The sequence below is a fragment of the Dreissena polymorpha genome, chromosome 9 (genome assembly GCF_020536995.1).
Source record: "Dreissena polymorpha isolate Duluth1 chromosome 9, UMN_Dpol_1.0, whole genome shotgun sequence".
Classification (NCBI taxonomy): Eukaryota; Metazoa; Mollusca; class Bivalvia; order Myida; family Dreissenidae; genus Dreissena; species Dreissena polymorpha.
The window spans coordinates 37,835,514-37,857,519 of NC_068363.1; the positions used below are offsets into that span (position 1 = coordinate 37,835,514).

The 22,006-nt window shown below is 36.0% G+C and overlaps 2 protein-coding genes across 5 annotated transcripts in view; one reads left to right on the forward strand and one right to left on the reverse strand.

Moving 5' to 3' along the window:
- LOC127845197 (protein virilizer homolog) overlaps window positions 1-22,006 on the forward strand; it is an 85,686-nt gene that overhangs the window by 27,232 nt on the left and 36,448 nt on the right. For all 3 annotated transcript variants that reach the window (XM_052375947.1, XM_052375948.1, XM_052375949.1), the window contains 7 exons: window positions 1,252-1,338; window positions 1,683-1,831; window positions 14,900-15,140; window positions 16,092-16,199; window positions 18,469-18,677; window positions 19,884-20,040; window positions 21,456-21,553. In XM_052375947.1, the coding sequence (XP_052231907.1) occupies window positions 1,252-1,338; window positions 1,683-1,831; window positions 14,900-15,140; window positions 16,092-16,199; window positions 18,469-18,677; window positions 19,884-20,040; window positions 21,456-21,553 (1,049 nt within the window). The remainder of the gene's footprint in view (window positions 1-1,251; window positions 1,339-1,682; window positions 1,832-14,899; window positions 15,141-16,091; window positions 16,200-18,468; window positions 18,678-19,883; window positions 20,041-21,455; window positions 21,554-22,006) is intronic.
- On the reverse strand, window positions 8,565-12,611 carry LOC127845207 (uncharacterized). Of its 2 annotated transcripts, none has more exons than XM_052375997.1 (3): window positions 12,038-12,611; window positions 9,860-10,864; window positions 8,565-9,027 (listed from the first exon to the last, which is right to left on the reverse strand). In XM_052375997.1, the coding sequence occupies exons 2-3, from the start codon at window positions 10,335-10,337 to the stop codon at window positions 8,675-8,677; spliced, it is 831 nt and encodes a 276-aa protein (XP_052231957.1). In that variant the 5' UTR covers window positions 10,338-10,864; window positions 12,038-12,611; the 3' UTR covers window positions 8,565-8,674. The 2 variants fall into 2 exon arrangements, with proteins under 2 accessions (XP_052231957.1, XP_052231958.1); XM_052375998.1 differs by having other exon boundaries at window positions 12,454-12,553.

A 22,006-nucleotide genomic window follows, 5' to 3' on the forward strand; every position in this document is an offset into this window, starting at 1 on the left:
CGTAATTGGGTAAATAACCACGTATACCATTAGAAAATAATGAATTCACCCATCAGCATTTGAAACATATTGTCCGATATTAAGGAAGAAGAGTGTTTTCTATTTTTACTTTTTTTTGTTCTATATCATTTCAGGCAAGAGTTAGCAAAACTGTGAAGTTGTATTTATTTTTTTAAAGCATAAAAGAAGAGTTTATCACAAGACAATCATTGTACATTGATTTATTGCATTTATTTCAATATAATTATAATTTCAGACATCTTAATTTTTGTCTCTAAATTTTTGGACACCTGTACTTTTTGAATATTCTTTTAATCTACGCGATTTAAAAAAAATCATTTTTAAGTGTCCGAAAGCTTAGTTATTACTGTTCTTTATTATTGGGGAAAGACACATATTGTACTTTTTTAATGCATGAAGATACCACACATCCACGTTTTAAAACTATGAACATCTTAAGTATGTAAAAGATGCATGAGTGATTTTAAAAATGGAAAACTTGAGCCATGTAGGGAAAATAATTTTAGCATCAAGAATCCTGATTGTTTGATTGTGAGTCTGATAGTGATATGAAAACCAGTTTTGCTTTTGCCAGCGCACTTGTACATGAACATGGAGTCTGCATATATATTCTTCATCCCAAGAATCTACATGTCTCTTCAACTGTCATGTGTATCGTATATTTAAGTGCAAAGCCTCTACATGCCACCCTTACATATCGTACACGTAAGTGCAAATAGCCTCTACATGCCACCCTTACTTTCATGTGTATGGTACCCTTAAGTGCAAAAACCTCTACATAACTCCCTTACTTTCATGTGTATTGTACACTTATGTCTATGTCATGTTCCAGTACTATATGGACAATTCACTGCATATATTTTTGTGTTTTTTTTTCAATTGAAGTCTGCGTATTTATACAACAAAAGGTTTAATGAATGGACATTAACATACATTTTTAAAGTGTACAGTTTAAGCACGTCAGTTGGTTATTACAGTGGCCACTCTTTCTTTAATTTTAGAACATAGTTTGAATCAACATACAGTTTACATTGGTTTTCTATGTGAAATTCCTGTATTTAACTGTTTATATTGTGCAGCCATTTATTCTGGTAGATAAAAAGAAGTCTTATAAAGATAACGAAAAAAAAAACAGACCAAAAATCTGTGACAGCCTAAATGTTGATTGCTGTGTTTGTATTTTCGAAATTTATTTCATGTGATTCATTTATGACTCTTGTTGTTTTTCAGGTTATGGATTATGACATGGATGAAGAGGCATTCAGCTATATAACAACGCCGTTTAATCCTTACCAGTTTGAAATGCTGCCACCAACAGTAAGTGGACTTCTGGAAAAGTGGACTATTGTTTGGCCTTGTCAGAAATGTAAACCATTTAAATCTTTAACGCCAAAATGGTTTTCGTACTCGTCTAAATATGGATAAACCCGATCTTGACAGCATTACGGTACAAGCTTTAAAACAAAATGATTAAAATTTCCATTTTCAAGACCCAAATCTACCAAATAATGACTAAAAATGTGTTTAAAGTTGTGATAAATACAAACATTTGCAATTTTTTCCAAGTAAACCTAAAGTTGGCTTTATGCTGTGCCTATCTTTATAATTATATGTTTACATTACTAAATGTAACGATGTAATAGAAGTCTTTATGCCTTCAGGCCTTCAAGGATGTGTCTAAGACCTCATTTGAGGTGGAGAGGGACTCCTTCATGGCTGCAGAGTTTGAGAAGCCTGCCAGGAGGCCAAAAGAGGCCCAGCTGTTATTGGACATCGTGGAGAAATACCAGATTGCCCCGCATCACGGAAGGTATGCGTCAACGGTATCTACCAGGGACTATTTTGATCCACGAGTCTTATCAATGAAATTGCTCTCTGCGAAAACTGGGGTTTATCCATGTGCATAAATTGGCGTACCAGATAAGCTAATTTAATTTCCAATTTTATGGTATTTTTCATTTAAAGAATGTAATTGTTTTTGAGAAAATCCAGTTAAGGCGGAAACTGTTGTTCAAGATTAGACTGAGTGAACTGCACCGGCTAATCTGGGATGACACATAACGCACATGCATCACGCCTAGTTTTCCCAGCACGAGGCTAATTTATCAGGGACTATATTCTGACCCATGAGTCTGACCCATGTATGGTAGAAGATCGTTGCTTAGATGTATCAAGGAGGAAACCAAATGTTGAAGTGGATGGAGGCACTAGAAATTGCTGGTATTTTTTAATTGATAGATTTATTTTTTCATCTATTGCAATTTAAGCTTTTATAGGCTAATAGACCCTTCTCACAATAAGCCAAAATTGATAACAGCGCGAAGTCACATGACTTGCAGAATAAGGCTCAATGTGTAGCCATTTCTAATAGTGCCACGCAACTCCGCATTTAATTTCAACTCTCAACTCTTTTGAACATTCGACAATTAATGATATGTCAAAACAATATGACATTTCTAGAATTAGTTGTAATATATACTTCCCTTTTTAAGTGTTAGTAAATTAAAGAAATGTTTTTGATTTAAGTACTTGCTTTTATTCATTTTTTGGCACACATTCTGACACTTGTCGTTTGAGCATTTTATCGCGGTGTTTAATCAAAGATCTATCAGTAATCTTGTTTATTGATAGATCTTTGGTTTTATTGCCGATGTGTTCAGCACAAACCTATTACGTAGTTATGATTAGATACTGTGCCAATAAATACTTAATAGAAACAAGGTCTGGTGTCATAAACCACATGTGGTAGATGTGTGGTCATTAGACACAATTTTTTATACCCCCATGTCTTCCTGTTGAAGTAGTATTGCTTAGTCATTTCTACGACTAATTTGACGCCAAATACGCCAATTTAAAGTAATTTGTCCATACAGGTAGTGAGAAACTGAATACTGTATAGATATTAACCAGTTTAATCATAATAATTAATTGAATGCTGGCCATTCTTTCCAACGGACAATCGTTCCTACCCTAATTTTGACATAGGCGGAAATTCGTTTCTACTTTGTTTTGACGACCCAGACATTCATTCCTGCGTTATTTTGGCAATGGGGACAATGATTATACATTATTTTGACAGGCCAGACATTCGTTCCTACGTTATTTTGACAGCCCGACATTCGTTTTTACATTGTATTGACACCCAGAACATTGATTCTTTCATTATTGCTATCATGGTAAAAATTATCACATTTAATCCAAATTTATGTTATAGGAACAAACAAATGGTCTGTCAGGGTTGTCAAAATAACGTAGGAACAAATGTCTGGGTAGTCAAAAAACGTAACAAATGTCTGCCTTGTCAAAATTTGCGTAGGAACAATCGTTCGTGTGAACGAATGTCCAGAAACTTATAAGTGCTTTATACCTATACATTAAAATACACTAAAAATATTTTTTTAATTTAATGTTTAACATTTAAAGTTTTTAGCGGGTACCAGTAAAATAAAACTCTGTCATTACGTTTTCCTATAAAGAGAGTATGTTAAGTGTATGGAACAAGATAGTTTGAAGAAGCTTTTTCACTGACCACAACGGGGTTAGATAATGTTTCCGTAAAAATACAAACAATAGACATTGTTTATATAAATTATGAAAAAAAAGGTATCACTCATAATCAAGTGTAATGAAGAGATATCAATATGCACACATATAAAGTTCATTTTGCACCGCATCCGGTTTTTATGTCCCCCACCCACTATAGTGGGGGACATATTGTTTTTGCCCTGTCTGTTGGTCTGTACGTTGGTCTGTTGGTCTGTTTGCTCCAACTTTAACATTTGCAATAACATTTTCAATATTCAAGATAGCAACTTGATATTAAGCATGCATGTGTATCTCATGAAGCTGCACATTTTGAGTGGTGAAAGGTCAAGGTCAAGGTCATCCTTCATATATCAGAGGTCAAATATATGTAGCCAAAATCGCTCATTTTATGAATACTTTTGCAATTTTGAAGATAGCAACTTGATATTTGGCATGCATGTGTATCTCATGGAGCCGCACATTTTGAGTGGTGAAAGGTCAAGGTCATCCTTCAAGGTCAGAGGTCAAATATATGTGGCCAAAATCGCTCATTTTATGAATACTTTGGCAATATTGAAGATACCAACTTTATATTTGGCATGCATGTGTATCTCATGGAGCAGCACATTTTGAGTGGTGGAAGGTCAAGGTCATCCTTCAAGGTCAGAGGTCAAGTATACGTGGCCCAAATCGCTTATTTTATGAATACTTTGATACCAACTTGATATTTGGCACATTTTGAGTGGTGAAAGGTAAAGGTCATCCTTCAAGGTCAAAGGTCAAAAAAAAAATTCAAAGAGGCGCAGAAGGGGACATAGTGTTTCTGACAAACACATTTTTCAATATTGAAGATAGCAACTTGATATTTGGCATGCATGTGTATCTCATGAAGCTGCACATTTCGAGTGGTGGAAATTCAAGGTCAAGGTCTTCCTTCAAGGTCAAAAAAAAAAAAATGTTTTAAAGCGGCGTTCTCATAAAGCTGCACATTTTGAGAAGTGGAAGTTCAAGGTCAAGGTCATCCTTCAAGGTCATGGTCATCCTTCAAGGTCAAAGGTAAAAAAAAATACAAAAAATTTCAAAGCAGCATTCTCATAAAGCTGCACATTTTGAGTGGTGAAAGTTCAAGGTCAAGGTCATCCTTCAAGGTCAAGGTCATCCTTCAAAGTCAAAGGTAATTTTTTAAATTAAAAATTCAAAGCGGCGTTCTCATGAAGCTGCACTTTTTGAGTGTTTTTTCAGTAAAAGAAAGTGGAGATTGTCAAAAAAAATTCAAGGTTTCTCTATCAGTGTATCAATATTCCCTGTTTTAAAAAAGCACTCGGTACCTACTTTCACAAGTAATCGCCATAAACACCACATGGGGTAATGGATAATCCACTGCTAAGAGAATAGCATGACGCGCGTTCGATTATTCTAGCCACATTACACAGTCATTTAAATGCTGAAAAGGATGTATCAGGTAACTTTCCAGTCGTCAAACTGTGATGTTCATCGTCCAATCGGTTTCGCGAATGCTTATGAGGGCGGGGTTAATTATCGACCATTATTTTTGATTGACGTCAGGCACGAAGTAATAGTTTATCGCAGCTTGATTAGCTTGATTAGCATTTACGTAATATAAAACTGGTAACTAGTACAGTACAGTAATTAAAGACAGTTTCGGGCATCATCATCACACCTTTTTACTGTAAACAAGTGTTACCTTTGACTCATTATTAATACGAGAAATTAATTGAAAGTGGTAAACAATTAATTACATATAGCGAGTAAGTTGTGCACATAACTCCCGGTTACAATTATGCGATAACAATTTAATTCCAGTACATGTATATTTCATCATGTTCATGTATAGAACTTATACACCTCGTTTTTAGCTCATCTATTTTTTGAAAAAAAAATATGAGCTATGTCATCACCTTGGCGTCGACGTTGGCGTCGGCGACCGGTTAAGTTTTGTGTTTAGGTCCACTTTTCTCAGAAAGTATCAATGCTATTGCATTCAAACTTGGTACACTTACTTACTATCATGAGGGGACTGGGCAGGCAAAGTAAGATAACTCTGGTGTGCATTTTGACAGAATTATGTGCCCTTTTTATACTTAGAAAATTGAAAATTTTGGTTAAGTTTTGTGTTTAGGTCCATTTTATTCCTTAAGTATCAAAGCTATTGCTTTCATACTTGTAACACTTACTAACTATCATAAGGGGACTGTGCAGGCAAAGTTATGTAACTCTGACAGGCATTTTGACAGAATTATGTGCCCTTTTTATACTTAGAAAATTGAAAATTTGGTTAAGTTTTGTGTTCTAAGGTCCACTTTATTCCTACAGTATCAAAGCTATTGCTTTCATACTTGCAACACTTACTAACTATCTTAAGGGGACTGTGCAGGCAAAGTTATGTAACTCTCACTGGCATTTGGACGGAACTATGGGCCCTTTATACTTAGAAAATTGAAAATTTGGTTAAGTTTTGTGTTTTGGTCCACTTTACCCCTAAAGTATCATAGATATTGCTTTAATACTTGGAACACTCGCAAACTATCATAAGGGGACAGTAAAAGGACAAGTTGCATAACTCTGGTTGTCATTTTTACGGAATTATGGCCCTTTTTTGACTTAGTAACTTTGAATATATGGTTAAATTTTGTGTTTCGATCCACTTTACTTCTAAAGTATCAAGGCTATTGCTTTCAAACTTCAAATACTTTCATGCTATCATGAGGTTACTGTACCTGGCAAGTTGAATTTTACCTTGACCTTTGAATGACCTTGACTCTCAAGGTAAAATTATAAAATTTTGCTAAAATTGCCATAACTTCTTTATTTATGATTAGATTTGATTGATGCTTTGACAAAACTACTCTTAGATGACATACAACAATAGACTCCACCCAAACCATCCCCCGTGCCCTCCCCCCCCCCCGAATCCTCCCCCCCCCTCTAAATTTTTTATTTTTTTTTAAGATCATCTCACAAATGACCACCACACCCTCACACTTTACTCCCCCCCCCCCCCAGCCCCCCACCCCCCCCCAATTTTATTTTATTTTTAAACGGTTGAAAAACACAAATATTTATTTTTATTATTTTATTTTTGAAATACTGTCCAACCATCGCACCCAAGAATCCCCTCCCCTCCACCCCCCCACCATCCGAATTTTTTTTATTGCATTTTTTTGGCTTAAAAGAAAAAAATGTAATAAATGTCCACACCCCCACACTATACACCCCTCTTCACTCCACCCCTCCCTCCTTTGTGATTGAAATTGAAACAAGGCGGTGCTCTTGTTTAACATTCAGCATGGTGTCCTCTCTGTTATTCAAGTAGTTTTCATCCGATCTTCACCAAACTTGGTCAGAAGTTTTATCTAGATGATCTGAAGGCCAAGTTCGAACATGGGCCATGCCAGATCAAAAACTAGGTCACAGGGTCACTTATTATTTTTTACACATTGAGCATGGTGTCTGCTCTCTATTTCAAGTAGTTTAAATCCGATCTTCACCACACTTGGTCAGAAGTTGTAACTAGATAGTGTATAGGTCAAGTTGAACATGGGCCATGCCAGGTCAAAAACTAGGTCACGGGGTCACTTAGTGTGTTTTAAACCTCACCATGTTATCCGCTCTCTAATTCAAGTAGTTTTTATCCAATCTTCACCAAAATTGGTCAGAAGTTGTATCTTGATAATGTCTAGGGCAAGTTTGAATATGGGTCATGCCGGGTCCAAAACAAGGTCACAGGGTCACTTAGTGCGTTTATAACATCACAATGTTGTCCGCTGTCTAATTCAAGTAGTTTTTATCCAATCTTCACCAAACTTGGTCAGAAAATTGTATCTAGATGATGTCTAGGTCAAGTTTGAATATGGGTCATGCCGGGTCAAAAACTCGGTCACGGGGTATCTTAGTGTTTTTTAAACGTCATCATGTTTTCCGGTCTCTAATTCAAGTAGTTTTCATCCAATCCTCAACAAACTTGGTCACACGTTTTATCTAAATGATCTACAGGACAAGTTTGAACATGGGCCATTCCGGGCCTAAAACTAGGTCATGCGGTCACTTAGTGCGTTTTTTAACATTCAGCATGGTGTCCGCTCTCTAATTCAAGTAGTTTACATCCGATCTTTACCAAACTTGGTAAGAAGTTTTATGGAGATGATCTTAAGGCCAAGTTAGAACATGGGCCTTTCTGGGTCAAAAACTAGGTCAAGGGGTCACTTAGTGCGTTTTAAAAATTGAGCATGGTGTCAGCTGTTTTTTGTGAAGACGACATGCAAAATAGTATGTGTCAATGCGGCATGTGGGGGTATTCGTCACGTCTGTGACAAAGCTCTAGTTTTATTTCAGCCGATCCTGATATATTACAAAAACATCAGGCAGTAACCTGTTTTTCTGTTTATCATACCTCTACGTCTGGAGTATAGATAATAATGAAAAAATCGCTAAAAAGCTGCATTTTAAGCGGGAAAGAATATGATTTTTGTTGTTTGACATGTTAATAATGATGTCATGAGCTCTTGGGCTTAATATTTGTGAAATATGTTTTTGCTGTTTGTGTAGCATTTTTGTGTTAAAAATATAACACATCTTGGTATCAAATTGGTTTGTTTTGTTGAATCTGAATCAATTTTACTAAAAAATATTACTTTGTAGTTGATTCCGAGTAATATGACCTATCTCCTATCATCAACTGATATAAGAAAACTCCTGTTGAACTGATATAAAAAATATATCATGCAGTGTTATATCAGTCAGATATCAATGCAGCGGTATGATAAATATAGTTAAATGTCATGTTGATGTTATGTAAAAATTACAGACATTATATTCTGATCTAAAATTGTTTCTGTATTTTCACCAGCAGTTTATGTTGACTTGTAATGTCAATGAGAAAAACAATTGTTATAGATGTAACACTATACCAGTAATACACCCTATATCAATTCTAATGTTCACAGAAAATTCTTTAAACTTATGACATTATTTGTTTACAAAATAAATGCACCTGCAAAAACACTAAAAAGTCTTTATTATCATAACAAAATGTTCTTACACACAACAACACAATCACATGGCAATTTAAATCCTCTGAATCATCAATCAAGATACATGTTAAATTACACTATTCCACTTTAAATACGAGGATACTGCTCTGGTCCTCTAATCCCACAATGATGGAGGCAGTGTGTCTGTTGTAGCAGACTGACCATGGTTTCACCACTCCATCCTCCTCTGTACCAAGAGTAGCCAGCTTTCTCTTGCCCTCACTATCTACTTGTAGGATAGTGTTGGACCCCCCTCCACTGACCAGCACTTGGCCTGCAGGTGTCACATGAATACCTGTTGGGGCTTGTAGTGCATGGTCAGTGAATGTGGCCAGGACTGAACCATCCCTGGCCAGAGTGAGGAGCTTGTGCTGGGTGTTATTACTGATGTACAACTTGTCCCCTGTTCGACTCACAGCACAATTGATAACTGTAAAACAGAGTACCATCAACATATTGAATAACATGTATAGTAGTTAATAATAAATCTTATTGAAACTGTATAAATAATGTGTTGTTAAAAATACCAGAGACAACAAATTATTAAGATATGTATAAAATCACTTATAATAAATATTTATGTGTGGCAGGAAGTTCTATTCCAGTGTGTTCTCTAAATGTTTGTGAGTGACTGGTGTTAGAATAATTAAAGTCTTCACAAACAACGTAGAAAGAAATAATTACGCTTTAATATGAACAGGAATATGTCAGGCAGTATAACTCATTAACATTACCCATACATACAAACTTGGTTATAATGGTATTGACACAAAATGGAATATTTTAAATGATCATCATTCAAAAGAATAACTATATGGTTGATATTGGATCCATATCCTTCATCAGTTATGAAAGTCAGTTGATGAACTTATTAAGTCATGCTCATTTACTAAATATTAAAAAACAAAACAAAACAAAAACAGGGTACAAACAGTTATTGAACCACACAATCAAATGTTCAACAACATTTTAGGTCAAATTCTTAAATCAGATATTATAAAAAGCAACAAACAATTAAAAGATCTACTAAATATGCCCGATTTTACCAATCCATTAAATTTTATGTAAACAAAATTTAATTATTTCACAATATTTTTAGACATGGCATTCTGGGAATGTCTTAATCAACGATACCAAACATTAATTATTTTCTTAACTTAAATTATTTTCTTAACTTCGGTTGAAATAAAAGACTGACGGGACATTTTAAATGTATTTATTAAACAAATCACATATAATGATTCATTAACAATGATTCTTACCTGTATTACTGTCTGATGTATCCTCATACATCTTGCTGACAAGTTTCCCATTCAGTGTATACTTGTACAGTGCAGTATAAGCAGTAATATACATGTCTCCCTGGTGGAAGGCAATACCAACACATGCATGTTGTAACTGAAGCTTTCTTCCTATTACCAGCTGTCTGTTGTTGACTGTGATGAACTGGACCTCATGTATGTTCTTAGCAGTTTCATTCACAGCAACAGCCACTTCACTGGGTGTGATATCACATAGGGCCCATGGATAGCCAGTCACACTACAGTGACTCACCACCTGGTACTGCTGGTCAAGAAGCTTGACTCTCTTATTCTTGAAGTCTGCAACTAGGATCTGTTTGTCTGGAAGAACAAGGATGGCTGTGATACCGCATTCATTTGAATCACTTGATATTTTCACATTGTGTACAGACTTCCCTTGCAAAGTGATAACCTTGTTTGGATTATCTTGTACTATCATTCGTTCAATTTTCCCAAGGCCGGACAGTGTTGACAAGTACTGTACAATTTCACTGTTAGGCTGGAATGATATTAAAAAAATTATCCTGAAGAGTGCTCTTCAAAAAAGTTTTAGATTGTTTTATTATTTCCTCACATTTTCTGGTGGCAATAAAGGATAACTCCTGCTTGCTTTTATCACTTATGTCCTGCGTGGCGTCTCGAAGTTGTTTCAATTCATCCCTAAGCCTGATGCATTTATCAGCTTCACTTTTGGTAGAGGCCTGCAGTTTGGTTAGAGTATCTAACATTTCCTTTCGTGTCTTCTGTTCAATAGTGTCTAGGGCTGCATTTATTTCTCTGCGAGTGTTCTGTATCTTGTGTAACTGTTCATCATATGAACTTTGCACATACTGAATGCTAGCCTCTTGGTTGTCTTGAAGTTTCTTCAACTCTTTTAGAATAGTTTCGATAGAAACTGAAAGTTGTTGAAGGTCTGTAGACTGGCTTTTTACGATGTCGGATATAAGAGTTATCTTTTAGCAGTGTCTGAAAGAAAATTGAAAAAAAACTTACACCTGTATACAATACTAAATAATTTTAAAAAATTGTGTAATGGGAATCTAAAATACTTTGATAAAATCAGAATGAAATAGTTCATATACTAGAATTCAGCTTTAGGTCAACATGGTATTTACATAAGTATTCATTAATTTTAATCTAAAACCTACATATTAATTTCAACAGATATTTTATTGGATGTGAAATCAGTGACCCAATTACAAAGATAGATTAAAACTGCTGTCTTTATATATTTTTATGCCCCCAGAACATAGGTTTAGGGGGCATATTAAAATCACACCGTCCGTTAGTCAGTTAGTTAGTCAGTTAGTCTTTCCGTCCGGATTAGTTTCTGCTCAATAAGTCAAGCAATGAAAATGTGTAAAGCAATAACATCTAGGTCAACACTCTTGAGTTACGGCCCTTGAATCATCGTAAAATGTTGTTTTTTTCTCGTTTCAGCTGAATAACTCTTATCAAATTTCATAGGATTATTGTGAAATTGTTTTTTTTGCGTTTCCACTCAATAATTCTAGCAATTATCATCAGATCTTCAGCAAACTTCATGGAAATGTGTAAGGCAATAAATACTAGGTCAAGTGTGATAATCAGCCAAATCAACTCAGACACTGCTGAGTTACATCGGCCAAATTGACCTAGACACTTCTGAGTTACGGCCCTAGAATCATCAAAAAATTGCGTTTTTTTCTCATTTCCACTCAATCACTCGAGCAAATGTCATAGGATCTTCATGATGAGTTTCTGCTCGAAAAATGCTCAAAACTTCTATGTTGCTTTAGATGTAACCTGCATATTTGGTACATGTATGCATGTGTATATGGACAAGGCCTTTCCGTACGCACACAAATTTCGACCCCTTTGACCTTGACCTTGAACTTTGGGTCCGCGTTTAGGTTTTGAAATCTGCGTTTAGCTTTCAAACAAGCGTTTTTCGGGGGCATATGTCTTCGGATGGAGACAGCTCTTGTTTGAATTATTGTACATGAACAAATTAATTGTTTATTGAAATAAAAAATATTTTGTTGCTATCATGAAATTTATTTTATATTTCCGTAATAATTTGACTTCCTAGAAAAGAAGTTTGAAAACCCTACATTTGTTTCTTAAGCTGTTCTTAATTTAAGTATAGTTAAAATTTACCTGTGTTTAAGAATTGCACAGTTTGTGCAGCACAGCTCAATGTGATTATCACAAAACAATTCAAGGTTTTTATCTTTATGGACATCGCATTTCAATAGAAAATCTTCCACCTGCTTTGCCACTGGCCATTTCTTCAAATCTCCCCTTCCATAGGGTGCATGTTTTATAAACAACTGGCTGTGCATGCCAATACATTTTCTGCAATAAAATTTAACACAAGTTTCACAGTAGAAATCAGCCATTTTATCCAGTTTCTTGTCTTCACGTGTCGAACATAAGAAATCTTGGAGAATGTCAGATCCCTTGTCAATGGTGGATTGTAAAAAGGTTGACATTTTACTGAATGAGTTTTGTAAACAAAGCAGCTGTAAATCTCTTAAAGTTTAATTTAATTAATATTGTTTAGTATCTCTTACTGCCGGTAGGCTATATTAAAGAGATGAAGAAATAACGCCCATCTAGCTCCGGTCCATAGTCCAATAAAAAGCAGCGCCTAACCGTACCACTATCAAAGATAAAACTCAATTTTATTTAAAGGTTATAAGTAGGCAAAGTAACTATCTTTTATGTCATATGAAATGCATTGCAAGATAAAACCATTTGAATACACCTGAGTTTGCGGTTAGTTTATTTGGACATATTTTTAATCAATAAAGCAAAGATAATAGTCGGTTTAAGTTGACTAGATAGCATGGGTATACAAGGAGTATTTTAAAATGTAGAATGCCAAGTTAGGATTCCAATCCAGCTTTAAATAATGAACTTGTCATGAAAAATAAAGCATTAACATATCAACTTACTAATTTTAAATAAGATCTTAAAATTGATACAACTATCCTTGTCATGCTTGAAATATTCTCCCTAATTGTGCTGCTTTGTCAGGGGGAATGGCTTGTTTGGTTAACTATTCAATATAATTAATACCACTTAAAATTTAAGATTGGTCCAGGACAAAGTTTAAATATAGCAAATGGCAATAACTTTAATCTGTTGATCAAAAGTCCCTTGGTCAATCACCCGAGATCGGAAGCTGAGCAGCTTTTGTGCTGTTTCCTTAGCCATCTTAGAATTTAGGAAATTAGCCATTAAGTCATAAGAGCATATGTTCTAAGCAAGTTTAATGATGATTGGGTAAAAAATGTGACTTCTTGTTCACAATATTTCACTACAGCCATGTATTTCAACAGGAACCATTTTTAACTTGATCAAGATATCATCACTACAACTGTTCTAAGCAAGTTTAATGATGATCATGCGAAAAATGTGGCTTCTAAAGTGTTCATATTGTATTATTATGCAAGGCTTTTTAGCTCACCCGAATCCCCCCCTCCCTTAATTTTTTTTTTTTTTTTTTTTTTAAGATCATCTCACAAATGACCACCACACCCTCACACTATACCCCCACCCACCCCCCCCCCCCCCCAATTTTTTTTTGTGAAACTGTTAAAAAACACAAATATTTATTTTTATCATTTTATTTTTGAAATACTGTCCAACCATCGCACCCAAGAATCCCCCCCCCCCACCGATTATTTTTTTGCAATTTTTTCGCATTTTTGGAAGATAATGTAATAAATGTCCACACCCCCACACTATACACCCCTCTTCACTCCACCTCTCCCTCCTTTGTGATTTAAATTGAGAGTCCCTTCACCTTTAAAAAGAAAATAGATGAGCGGTCTGCACACGCAAGGCGGTGCTCTTGTTCTGACATTTATTCGACACGTAATGCCATTTAACAAATTTTCGTTGAATTAATTAGGCACACTTGTAAATGTTTCGTTCGATAATCGATACTTAGAAGACTGATGATGGCAACCGGCCGTAATCCTCGTGGACAAGGTGAATTTCGTGCATAATTCCGTCGAAACATTTTTACGACTTGTAAAGTGTTTAAACAAATTATCGCTGAATTCATAACGCAACTGTTAATATTTGTTGAAATCTCAAATGGGAATACTTACATTTGTAATCCGAAACCCATTCCCTTAAGTCAATGTTAACGCGTTTTTAATCTGAAACACACTTCGGAATGTAAATGTTACTCCAACGTTAAAATATTCTTGCTTCAAATTAGCAGTGCAATTTTATTTTATGTTGAATCTTTTTCTAAATTAAAAAGAGTGCCAAAATTATGCAGCATGTACAACGTCGCGTCATTTACATAGAAAGCGTGCGTGTATTGAGCGTTTTAACAAGCGCACAACACGTCAGGGGATTGACGCATGTTCAGAGGCAATATTTCATCAAATCTATAAATAGTCACTTAAATTTGGTTTGATACTATAGACAAATGGCAAGGTTTGTGTTAAAGAATTTATTGAGAGCTTTTATCGTGAATATTTACCAGAAAGTGATTTATAAAAACGGAATAAACGGGATTATCGGGAAATAAATAAAAAAGTAGTTGGTATACAGTAATAGAGTCGGGTTGAAACGGATGTATTGGGGAATTGTTAGAGTCGGGATTCTACTATATGTGCGGGAAAGTTTTAAAACAATTCAACAATATAAAAAATTATATATATTTTTTAATGAACGGGGGATTTATAGCGCACCAAATGACGTCTTTTGGCGCTGTTTTTCTTTGAGTAATAGCGCACCACAGAACGTGAATTGACACGTTAAATATTAAAAAAAATAAACGTCGGCAGGGGACATCCCTCTCGAACCACCCCTATCAGCTCCAGGGCGCCTGACAAATATCCTGTGGAAAGCACTGCGCTACCATTGGACGACAATAGGCACAAGCCTGTTTTACCCAGAACGAGGCTGATATGTATGACACCTGTCCTATCCTATATGTATATATATATATCCTATCCTATATGTATGACCCCTGTCCTATCTGTTCCCGGTCAGGTGGGTGGAGGCGATGGAGAGCGTGCCAGGCCTGCTGGCCACAGGCCTCTCCTACCTGATCTTTGTTGAGGACAACGCTCGGGCTTTGACCTGCCTGCTGGACTGGGCCCAGGAGGGGCTGATGGAAGACAGAGCCATGGCCCAGCCAGAGGCGGCTTATAAGGTCCGCCATCTCAAGATGGGTTTCAAGCTGGCTGGGGCACTGTGCAGCTGTGATCCAAGTATTGCGGTGCAATGTCTTGTAAGTAAGCTTTGCTGATTGACAATTACAGAGGATTTCTTTGAGTTAAACATTTATATTTTTGTGCGTGATTCAATCCTATTATAGCTGTAAAGTGTATTCATTTTAATGAAATCTTCTCCTTAAGTGCTTGGCCTATCATTCTTAAAACAGACAGGAATCATCCTGGCATGAAGCTCTTTTAATGCTGTTTATAAAAAAAATCTCTGACTTAACCAAAATTTCCTTTTGAATTGAAAACTTTAAACATGTTTGCTCTAATGTCAGTAAAAACTTTTTATCAATTTGGTGATAGTGTCCAAGAAATGTTCATCAAATGACTTTAATTTCTTCAAATTCTAGAAATTATTTTGTCCATAACCATAATTGCCATCACTTGAATATCACAGATGCAAACCATTACATCATAATGCTTCACATTCAACACCCATAATCCTAGGGGCTAAGGTCATTTAGTCATTTCTTTACTATGCATCAAGGGATTCTGTAATAACTGTCCACAATTGTTCTCCATTATCTAGCTGAGTGTCAAGTATAAGATCCAGGTTGCTAGGGTCATGGTCAAAGTCACACATAAAGGTCAAAATCACACATTTTGATTACATATGCCTTATTTGGTAAGGATTCTACCATACTAAAATGGATTCTCAAAATGTCCTGATGTAATTGTTCTCAATTATCAGGCAATGCAAGACCTATATGTTTTTGACCAAAGTCAAGGTCACACATCAAAGGTTACACAATTGTAGAATTATTTATTATTTGGCGGGGATATCAATTCATCGAATTTGCTTGTTTTAATTATTATGGCAGTAACATTCAAACTTTATTATCTACCAGCTGCAATTTGATACTTTATTTATTATGTGTTTACTTAAACAAATTTGATGAAGTTCGAATGGCAGAAACTTTGTTTCAGTTGCTAATTTCAATTATTTTGTTATTTTTTAGACGCGCGACTTTCAAGGGAGACTACTGGACAACTTTGAGTCCCAGTACATGTCCTTCTCCCTCAAGCAGCAGATAGTTGTGGCCCTCGATCAGAGTACCAGGTTTCAGGTAGGAGGGATCTTCATATGAAATATTGTCAGAGTTGTAATACGAAATACAGTCAAAACTGAGAACATCGGTCAGTCAATAGAAATGGCCAAAGTGACTGTTGTCGAAGAGTGACCACTATTCTTGGCTCACCACTTTTTATACGCCCGTCTATGACGGGACGTATTATGGTATACCCCGCGTCTGTCCGTCCGTCCGTCCGTCTGTCCGTCCGTCCGTCTGTTAATGTCGTACTCTACGTCAAATATCCTTTGACAGATTTTCTTCAAATTTTAACACAATCTTAATATTGATAAACCCTGATCCCCTTTCGTTTTTGACGGAATTCTGAATTGTCGTTCCAGAGTTATGGGACTTTGTTCGTCAAAATTTCGTGATTTCATTGAATGTCCTACTGTAGCTCAAATATCCTTCGATGGATTTTTTTCAAATTTCAACACAATCTTAATATTGATAAACCCTGATCCCCTTTCGTTTTTGACGGAATTCTGAATTGTCGTTCCAGAGTTATGGGACTTTGTTCGTCAAAATTTCGTGATTTCATTGAATGTCCTACTGTAGCTCAAATATCCTTCGATGGATTTTTTTCAAATTTCAACACAATCTTAATATTGATAAACCCTGATCCCCTTTCGTTTTTGACGGAATTCTGAATTGTCGTTCCAGAGTTATGGGACTTTGTTCGTCAAAAATTGAACAAGGTGAGCTTTTTTCTATTCCGATTGTACACTACCACTTACCCATCTACATTTCTCTTTTATTATTGGTCAAAATATCTATAACAGGTTTACTTCAACTCCATATCCTCTAAAGAAATGCATACATATACTCAAAAAAAGATATGGTATGAATGTCAAGGAGACGGCGCTCCATGCTCATGTACTTATAAAATAAACCATGTATTCAAATACAAATAAACTGAAGTAAAAAAATGATTCAAAGGGTTATTTATTACCTTACTACTTCATTGGCGAACGACGGGCGTATCATGCGCTCATGGCGCAGCTCCTCAGTTAGATGGTTGGTCAGTTGGTAGTATTGCCACGTTGTTACGACACCCAGTTGTTAACACACAGTGAAAAACAAAGGCTCTTGCTGATAACTAGGTCTAAGCATAATAACATAAGTCATTTGTTTTAAATAATACAGAATAATGTGTTATAAATTGATTTAATTTCATAACTATTTGTAAACTGAATCTATGACTTTATCAACGATAGAAATTTTGTTTACTCATGCATCCCGTTCATTGAGTAAATCAGAGAGTTTGTATTGAATTTATTCGGATGTATTTTTAAGTAAAAATTGTCACGTGTCATTGACGTCACGTCTGAACAAATATAAAAGCGGATTCGCTGTCATAAACCGAAAGTATGGTATAACTGTATTGTTCTTATTCAAATAAAAAGTTAAAAAATATTTAGTTTGTCATAAAAGTTGCAATTAAATGTATATTTTTTAACTAACAACGCTCGCCAGCTAAGTGTTGTTTTTAACACCTTATCAGTGATGAAGATCTATTGACTTTGTCACACGCTCATGCTCTGTCGTTATGAATGCAGCCGAGAATTACTTCTAATACATATTCTTTTCGTTATGTGCAACTGTTTTGTTTGTGTTCTTAATTTTTGCGACTCGAAACGACTGAGGCGTGACCATTGTTTTCAGTTCAAACATGACTTTTGGAGTGAAATATACTGGCCGTTGGCTGTTATGGACAATTGACCGTTATTCTTAAGTGTAATAAAGAGATATTTTCGTAGGGGGGGAATCTAGACTGACTGTTGTCAGCAATTGAGCTTTATTCTCAAGCGACCGTTTGGTCAGTTTTGACTGTATTTCAGTTCAGCTTCACATTCAAAATATAAGAATTTGGTAAGATTTAAAACAACAAGAACAAGAAGAGTGATGTTTAAAATCTGCTTAGAGCATGTTATTTATAGCTCACCTAAGCATGCTCATAGTGAGCTCTTGTGATCACTTGATGTAAGCCGTGCGTCATACGTTGTCATTACTTGCTTTGTTGCCACTAGAAGCCACATTTATTGTTGAATGTTCGATCTCCATGAAACTTAGTCAGAAGTTTTGTCCCAATGATATCTTGGACGAGTTCGAAAATGCTAAACTGGATTTTTGCCAAGAAGAGACTTCCTTGAAACAAAAAATAATCAAAAAGTTGAAAGTTTTGTCCCTGATTGGACTGTGCAGACGACACTTTAGGGACATATAACCCCATTTTCCCAGAGCATGGCTCATTTGTATTCCCCAGGATGGGCTGGACTGGTTTCTTGGCAACCACAAGCTGCAGCTGGAAATGAAGCAAGAACCAGACAACCAGTCATTAACTAACTACCAGCGCACAGTCTTGCTGCTGCTGCAGAAGAAACAGGTTGTCAGGGTGACCGTTGCAATAACTACGCTTATAAGAAAAGTGCACGCCTACGAGGTCATGAACAAACTACCTCAACATCTTGAATGGTAAGTTTTTTTTGTTTTTTGAAATGTTATACATGATAATTCATGTATCAATGGGTTTGGAAATAAATTAGCACGTATGTCTACCATCATAAGACAGCGTGTTAGGTATAACACCTGTCTTTTTATCTCAAAGTTCAGGATCACTTAGTGATTTAAACTCAGATTTAGCTGCAAAACTCGAGTATGGTATGAAAGTACTGAGGGTGTACATCCCACACACCATCAATTACTAACTGTGTAATGATTATATCTCAACCGACTACTCGATTACTCGGGGTGTATGGAAATTACTCGAGGTGTATGGAAAATACACCATGGGCATGAGACCGCTCTTATAAGGTCACTTTTGTAGGAGATGAGATATTTTAAATAACTTGGCACAAATGCTATTCTATATAAGATGATTAGTTGATTAGTTATACCCCCACAAACGAAGTTAAGGGGGGTATATAGGAGTGAGCCTGTCGGTCGGTCGTTCTGTTGGTCTGTATTAAGTGTCCGCTCTCTTATTCAAGTTGTTTTCATCTGATCTTCACCAAACTTGGTCAGATTTTGTATCTAGATGATGTCTATGTCAAGTACGAATATGGGTCTTGCTGGGTCAAAAACTAGGTCACGGGGTCAATTAACCGGGTCACTTAGTGCGTATTAAACATTCAGCATGGTGTCTGCTCTCTAATTCAAGAAGTTTTCATCCGAGCTTCACCACACTTGGTCAGAAGTTGTATCTATATAATGTGTAGGTTAAGTTCGAAGGTTGGCCATGTTGGGTCAAAAACTAGGTCACGGGGTCACTTAGTGCATTTTAAACATTGAGCATGGTGTCCGCTGTTTTATGTGAAGACAACATGCAAAATATTCTGTATCAATGCGGCATGTGGAGGTATTCGTCACGTCTGTGACAAAGCTCTAGTTGATTTTTAAACTTGTCCACCTGCCTCGAAGGTGTAGGCCACACTTCAAAGAAAAATGTTATCTATAAAAAAGCTTATTCAATAATTTATTATACAATAATAAGATAATGTATGACTTTTGACAACCATGAGGGCATTTTATAAGTAAAACCTGTTTCTCTACCTCAAAAGTCAGGGTCACACTTATCAGGTCAATTCTTCAACAATTGGTGTCGGTGATTACTTTCTTGCATATATCAACTCAAGGTGCTTTTCATATGACCTACTTTTTAGCTGTGTATGCTCCCTTCAGTGTGTTTGAGGGTATGCCGCTGCCACCCAATGAGCAGCTGGCGGGCGCACCGGATCATGTGACCTCAGGCCTTCACCTGAATGAGGCCGATCTTGATGCAGTTGCTGCTTGCTTGGATGACATTACCAAAGTGTACACGCTGGCTCCAACCCTGATTGTAAGTTGGACCTGAGTAATTTTCTAGTTTGTTTGCTAGTTTTCAAAATGCACTGTTAAGTTGGATGTTATCATGTATTGAAAATCATTTAAGATCTTTGTTGTATTTGGCGTATGTGCTCATGTATGTAACTTGATTAAGTTAAAAAGATTCTGGAAGGATACACTTAATGTTTTAGTGTTGTTGTTTTTTCTCGATTGTGTACATTTTAACTTGTTTAAGTGTTGGTTAAACATTGGCCATAAAGATCTTACTTTTGTGGTGGGAGTTTGTGTGGTAAGAAACTTTAGAATATCAGTTTTTTGTTCTCATTATGGAACTTCAGGAAAGTTTTATTATTCATATTGGAAAGGTTTCAGGGCTTGACACTAACTTTTTTTACCTACTGACCCAAAAGACTACCAGCTTTCAGAAATTACTGGTCCTCCAAGATTTCAAGTGGTCTGACAATTTCAATGTTATTTTACCCAAAGTTCAACTTACTTTCCGGACTAATCACAATGTATTGCGCATTTATAAAAAAAAAAAATATACTATCTACTAAACTATATCTTATCCTTTTCATATTTTTACCTTACTTCAAGCTTCTCTTCATTAGTTTTAGGTTTTTTAGACGGCGGTTCTTTAAGGTTTTTTAGGCAGAAGTTCAACCACCCGCCGAATGAAATTCCACATCGCGAAAACTTGTAATCTTGAAAATACGCACTTTTACATGTACTCTCCGGCAATATCAAAACATTATTTGGCGCCCTCCAGTGTAATTCACACGGTAAACAAAGTATATTCTGATGGCACTAAGATCGATAAAATGCTGATTATTGCTGCTTTTTCAGAATAATAAATACCATTTTGTTCATTTCTCAATCCGAACGCTTCGAATTTTATGTTAATTTGTGTATAGACCACGGGGAAGTCCGGAGACATTTGCAGATCGCAAATTAATTTTTTGATCCGACAACAGGGTTTTGTCATCTGGGCATCTTTTATGCCGGTCTCGAGCCGGCCCATAAAATAATGATAAAATTACCAGTTTATTATGAACATAAAAAGTGTTTTTATTGATGAAAATGGCTTTCCACCAGTATTTCACAATAAATAAACTGGTTAAGATTTTTCACTGGTCCAACGGATCAACCAAATTTCTAGTTTCACTGGTCCTCCCTATTTTTTACTGACCCTGGGTCAACGGACCAATGTAAGTGTCGAGCCCTGGGTTTGTTCAAGTGGCATAATTGCTGTTATCAAATGCCATATTTTAATGTCATAAATACGTTACCTGCTATCTATTAGCTTACTCCTTTCCAAGGGGATTAACTCATCCGAAAATTAACAAAGCTGGGAACCGGCCACCTCCATACTGCGATTATAATAGATAGCAGGTAAGTATTTAATAATTTAAATTAATTTTGTTTTAGGCCCAGCCTGATCGCACCCTGCCTGGCAAGAAGATGGTGGAAGTAAAACCCAGTCACGATGATCCCTACCCCACATTCTACCATCTAGCTAACGCTTGGTGAGTGGATCAGAACAATAGGGCAGACTTTGTTTTTCATAGCGCTCGAACTTCTCAAAATGTTGTATCCATTTTGTACATGTTTAACTTTAGGTCATTTATGTTAAAATCAGAAGTTGGAAAACCAGCTGGGCCAAGTAATTTCTGGGGATTGGTCGTTAAAATATGTAAAAGGTAATTCAATCCCAACCACCGTTTCAGGTAGGTCAGTTGTACAGCTGTGAGTTACTGATATGTTGAGAATAACAGGTTACTTCCTGATCTTTTTGTAATATATCAGGCGAGGCCTCGAATAATATATCGGTGAGGCTTGCCAAGCCGTTATTTTTTTCGTGCTGAGCCTTATATATTACAAATAGATCAGACAGTAACCTGTTTTTCTGTTAATCATTCCTCTGCGTCCCTGATTTTAAAGAAATAATGAAAAAATCGCTAAAACGCATTTTTAGCGGG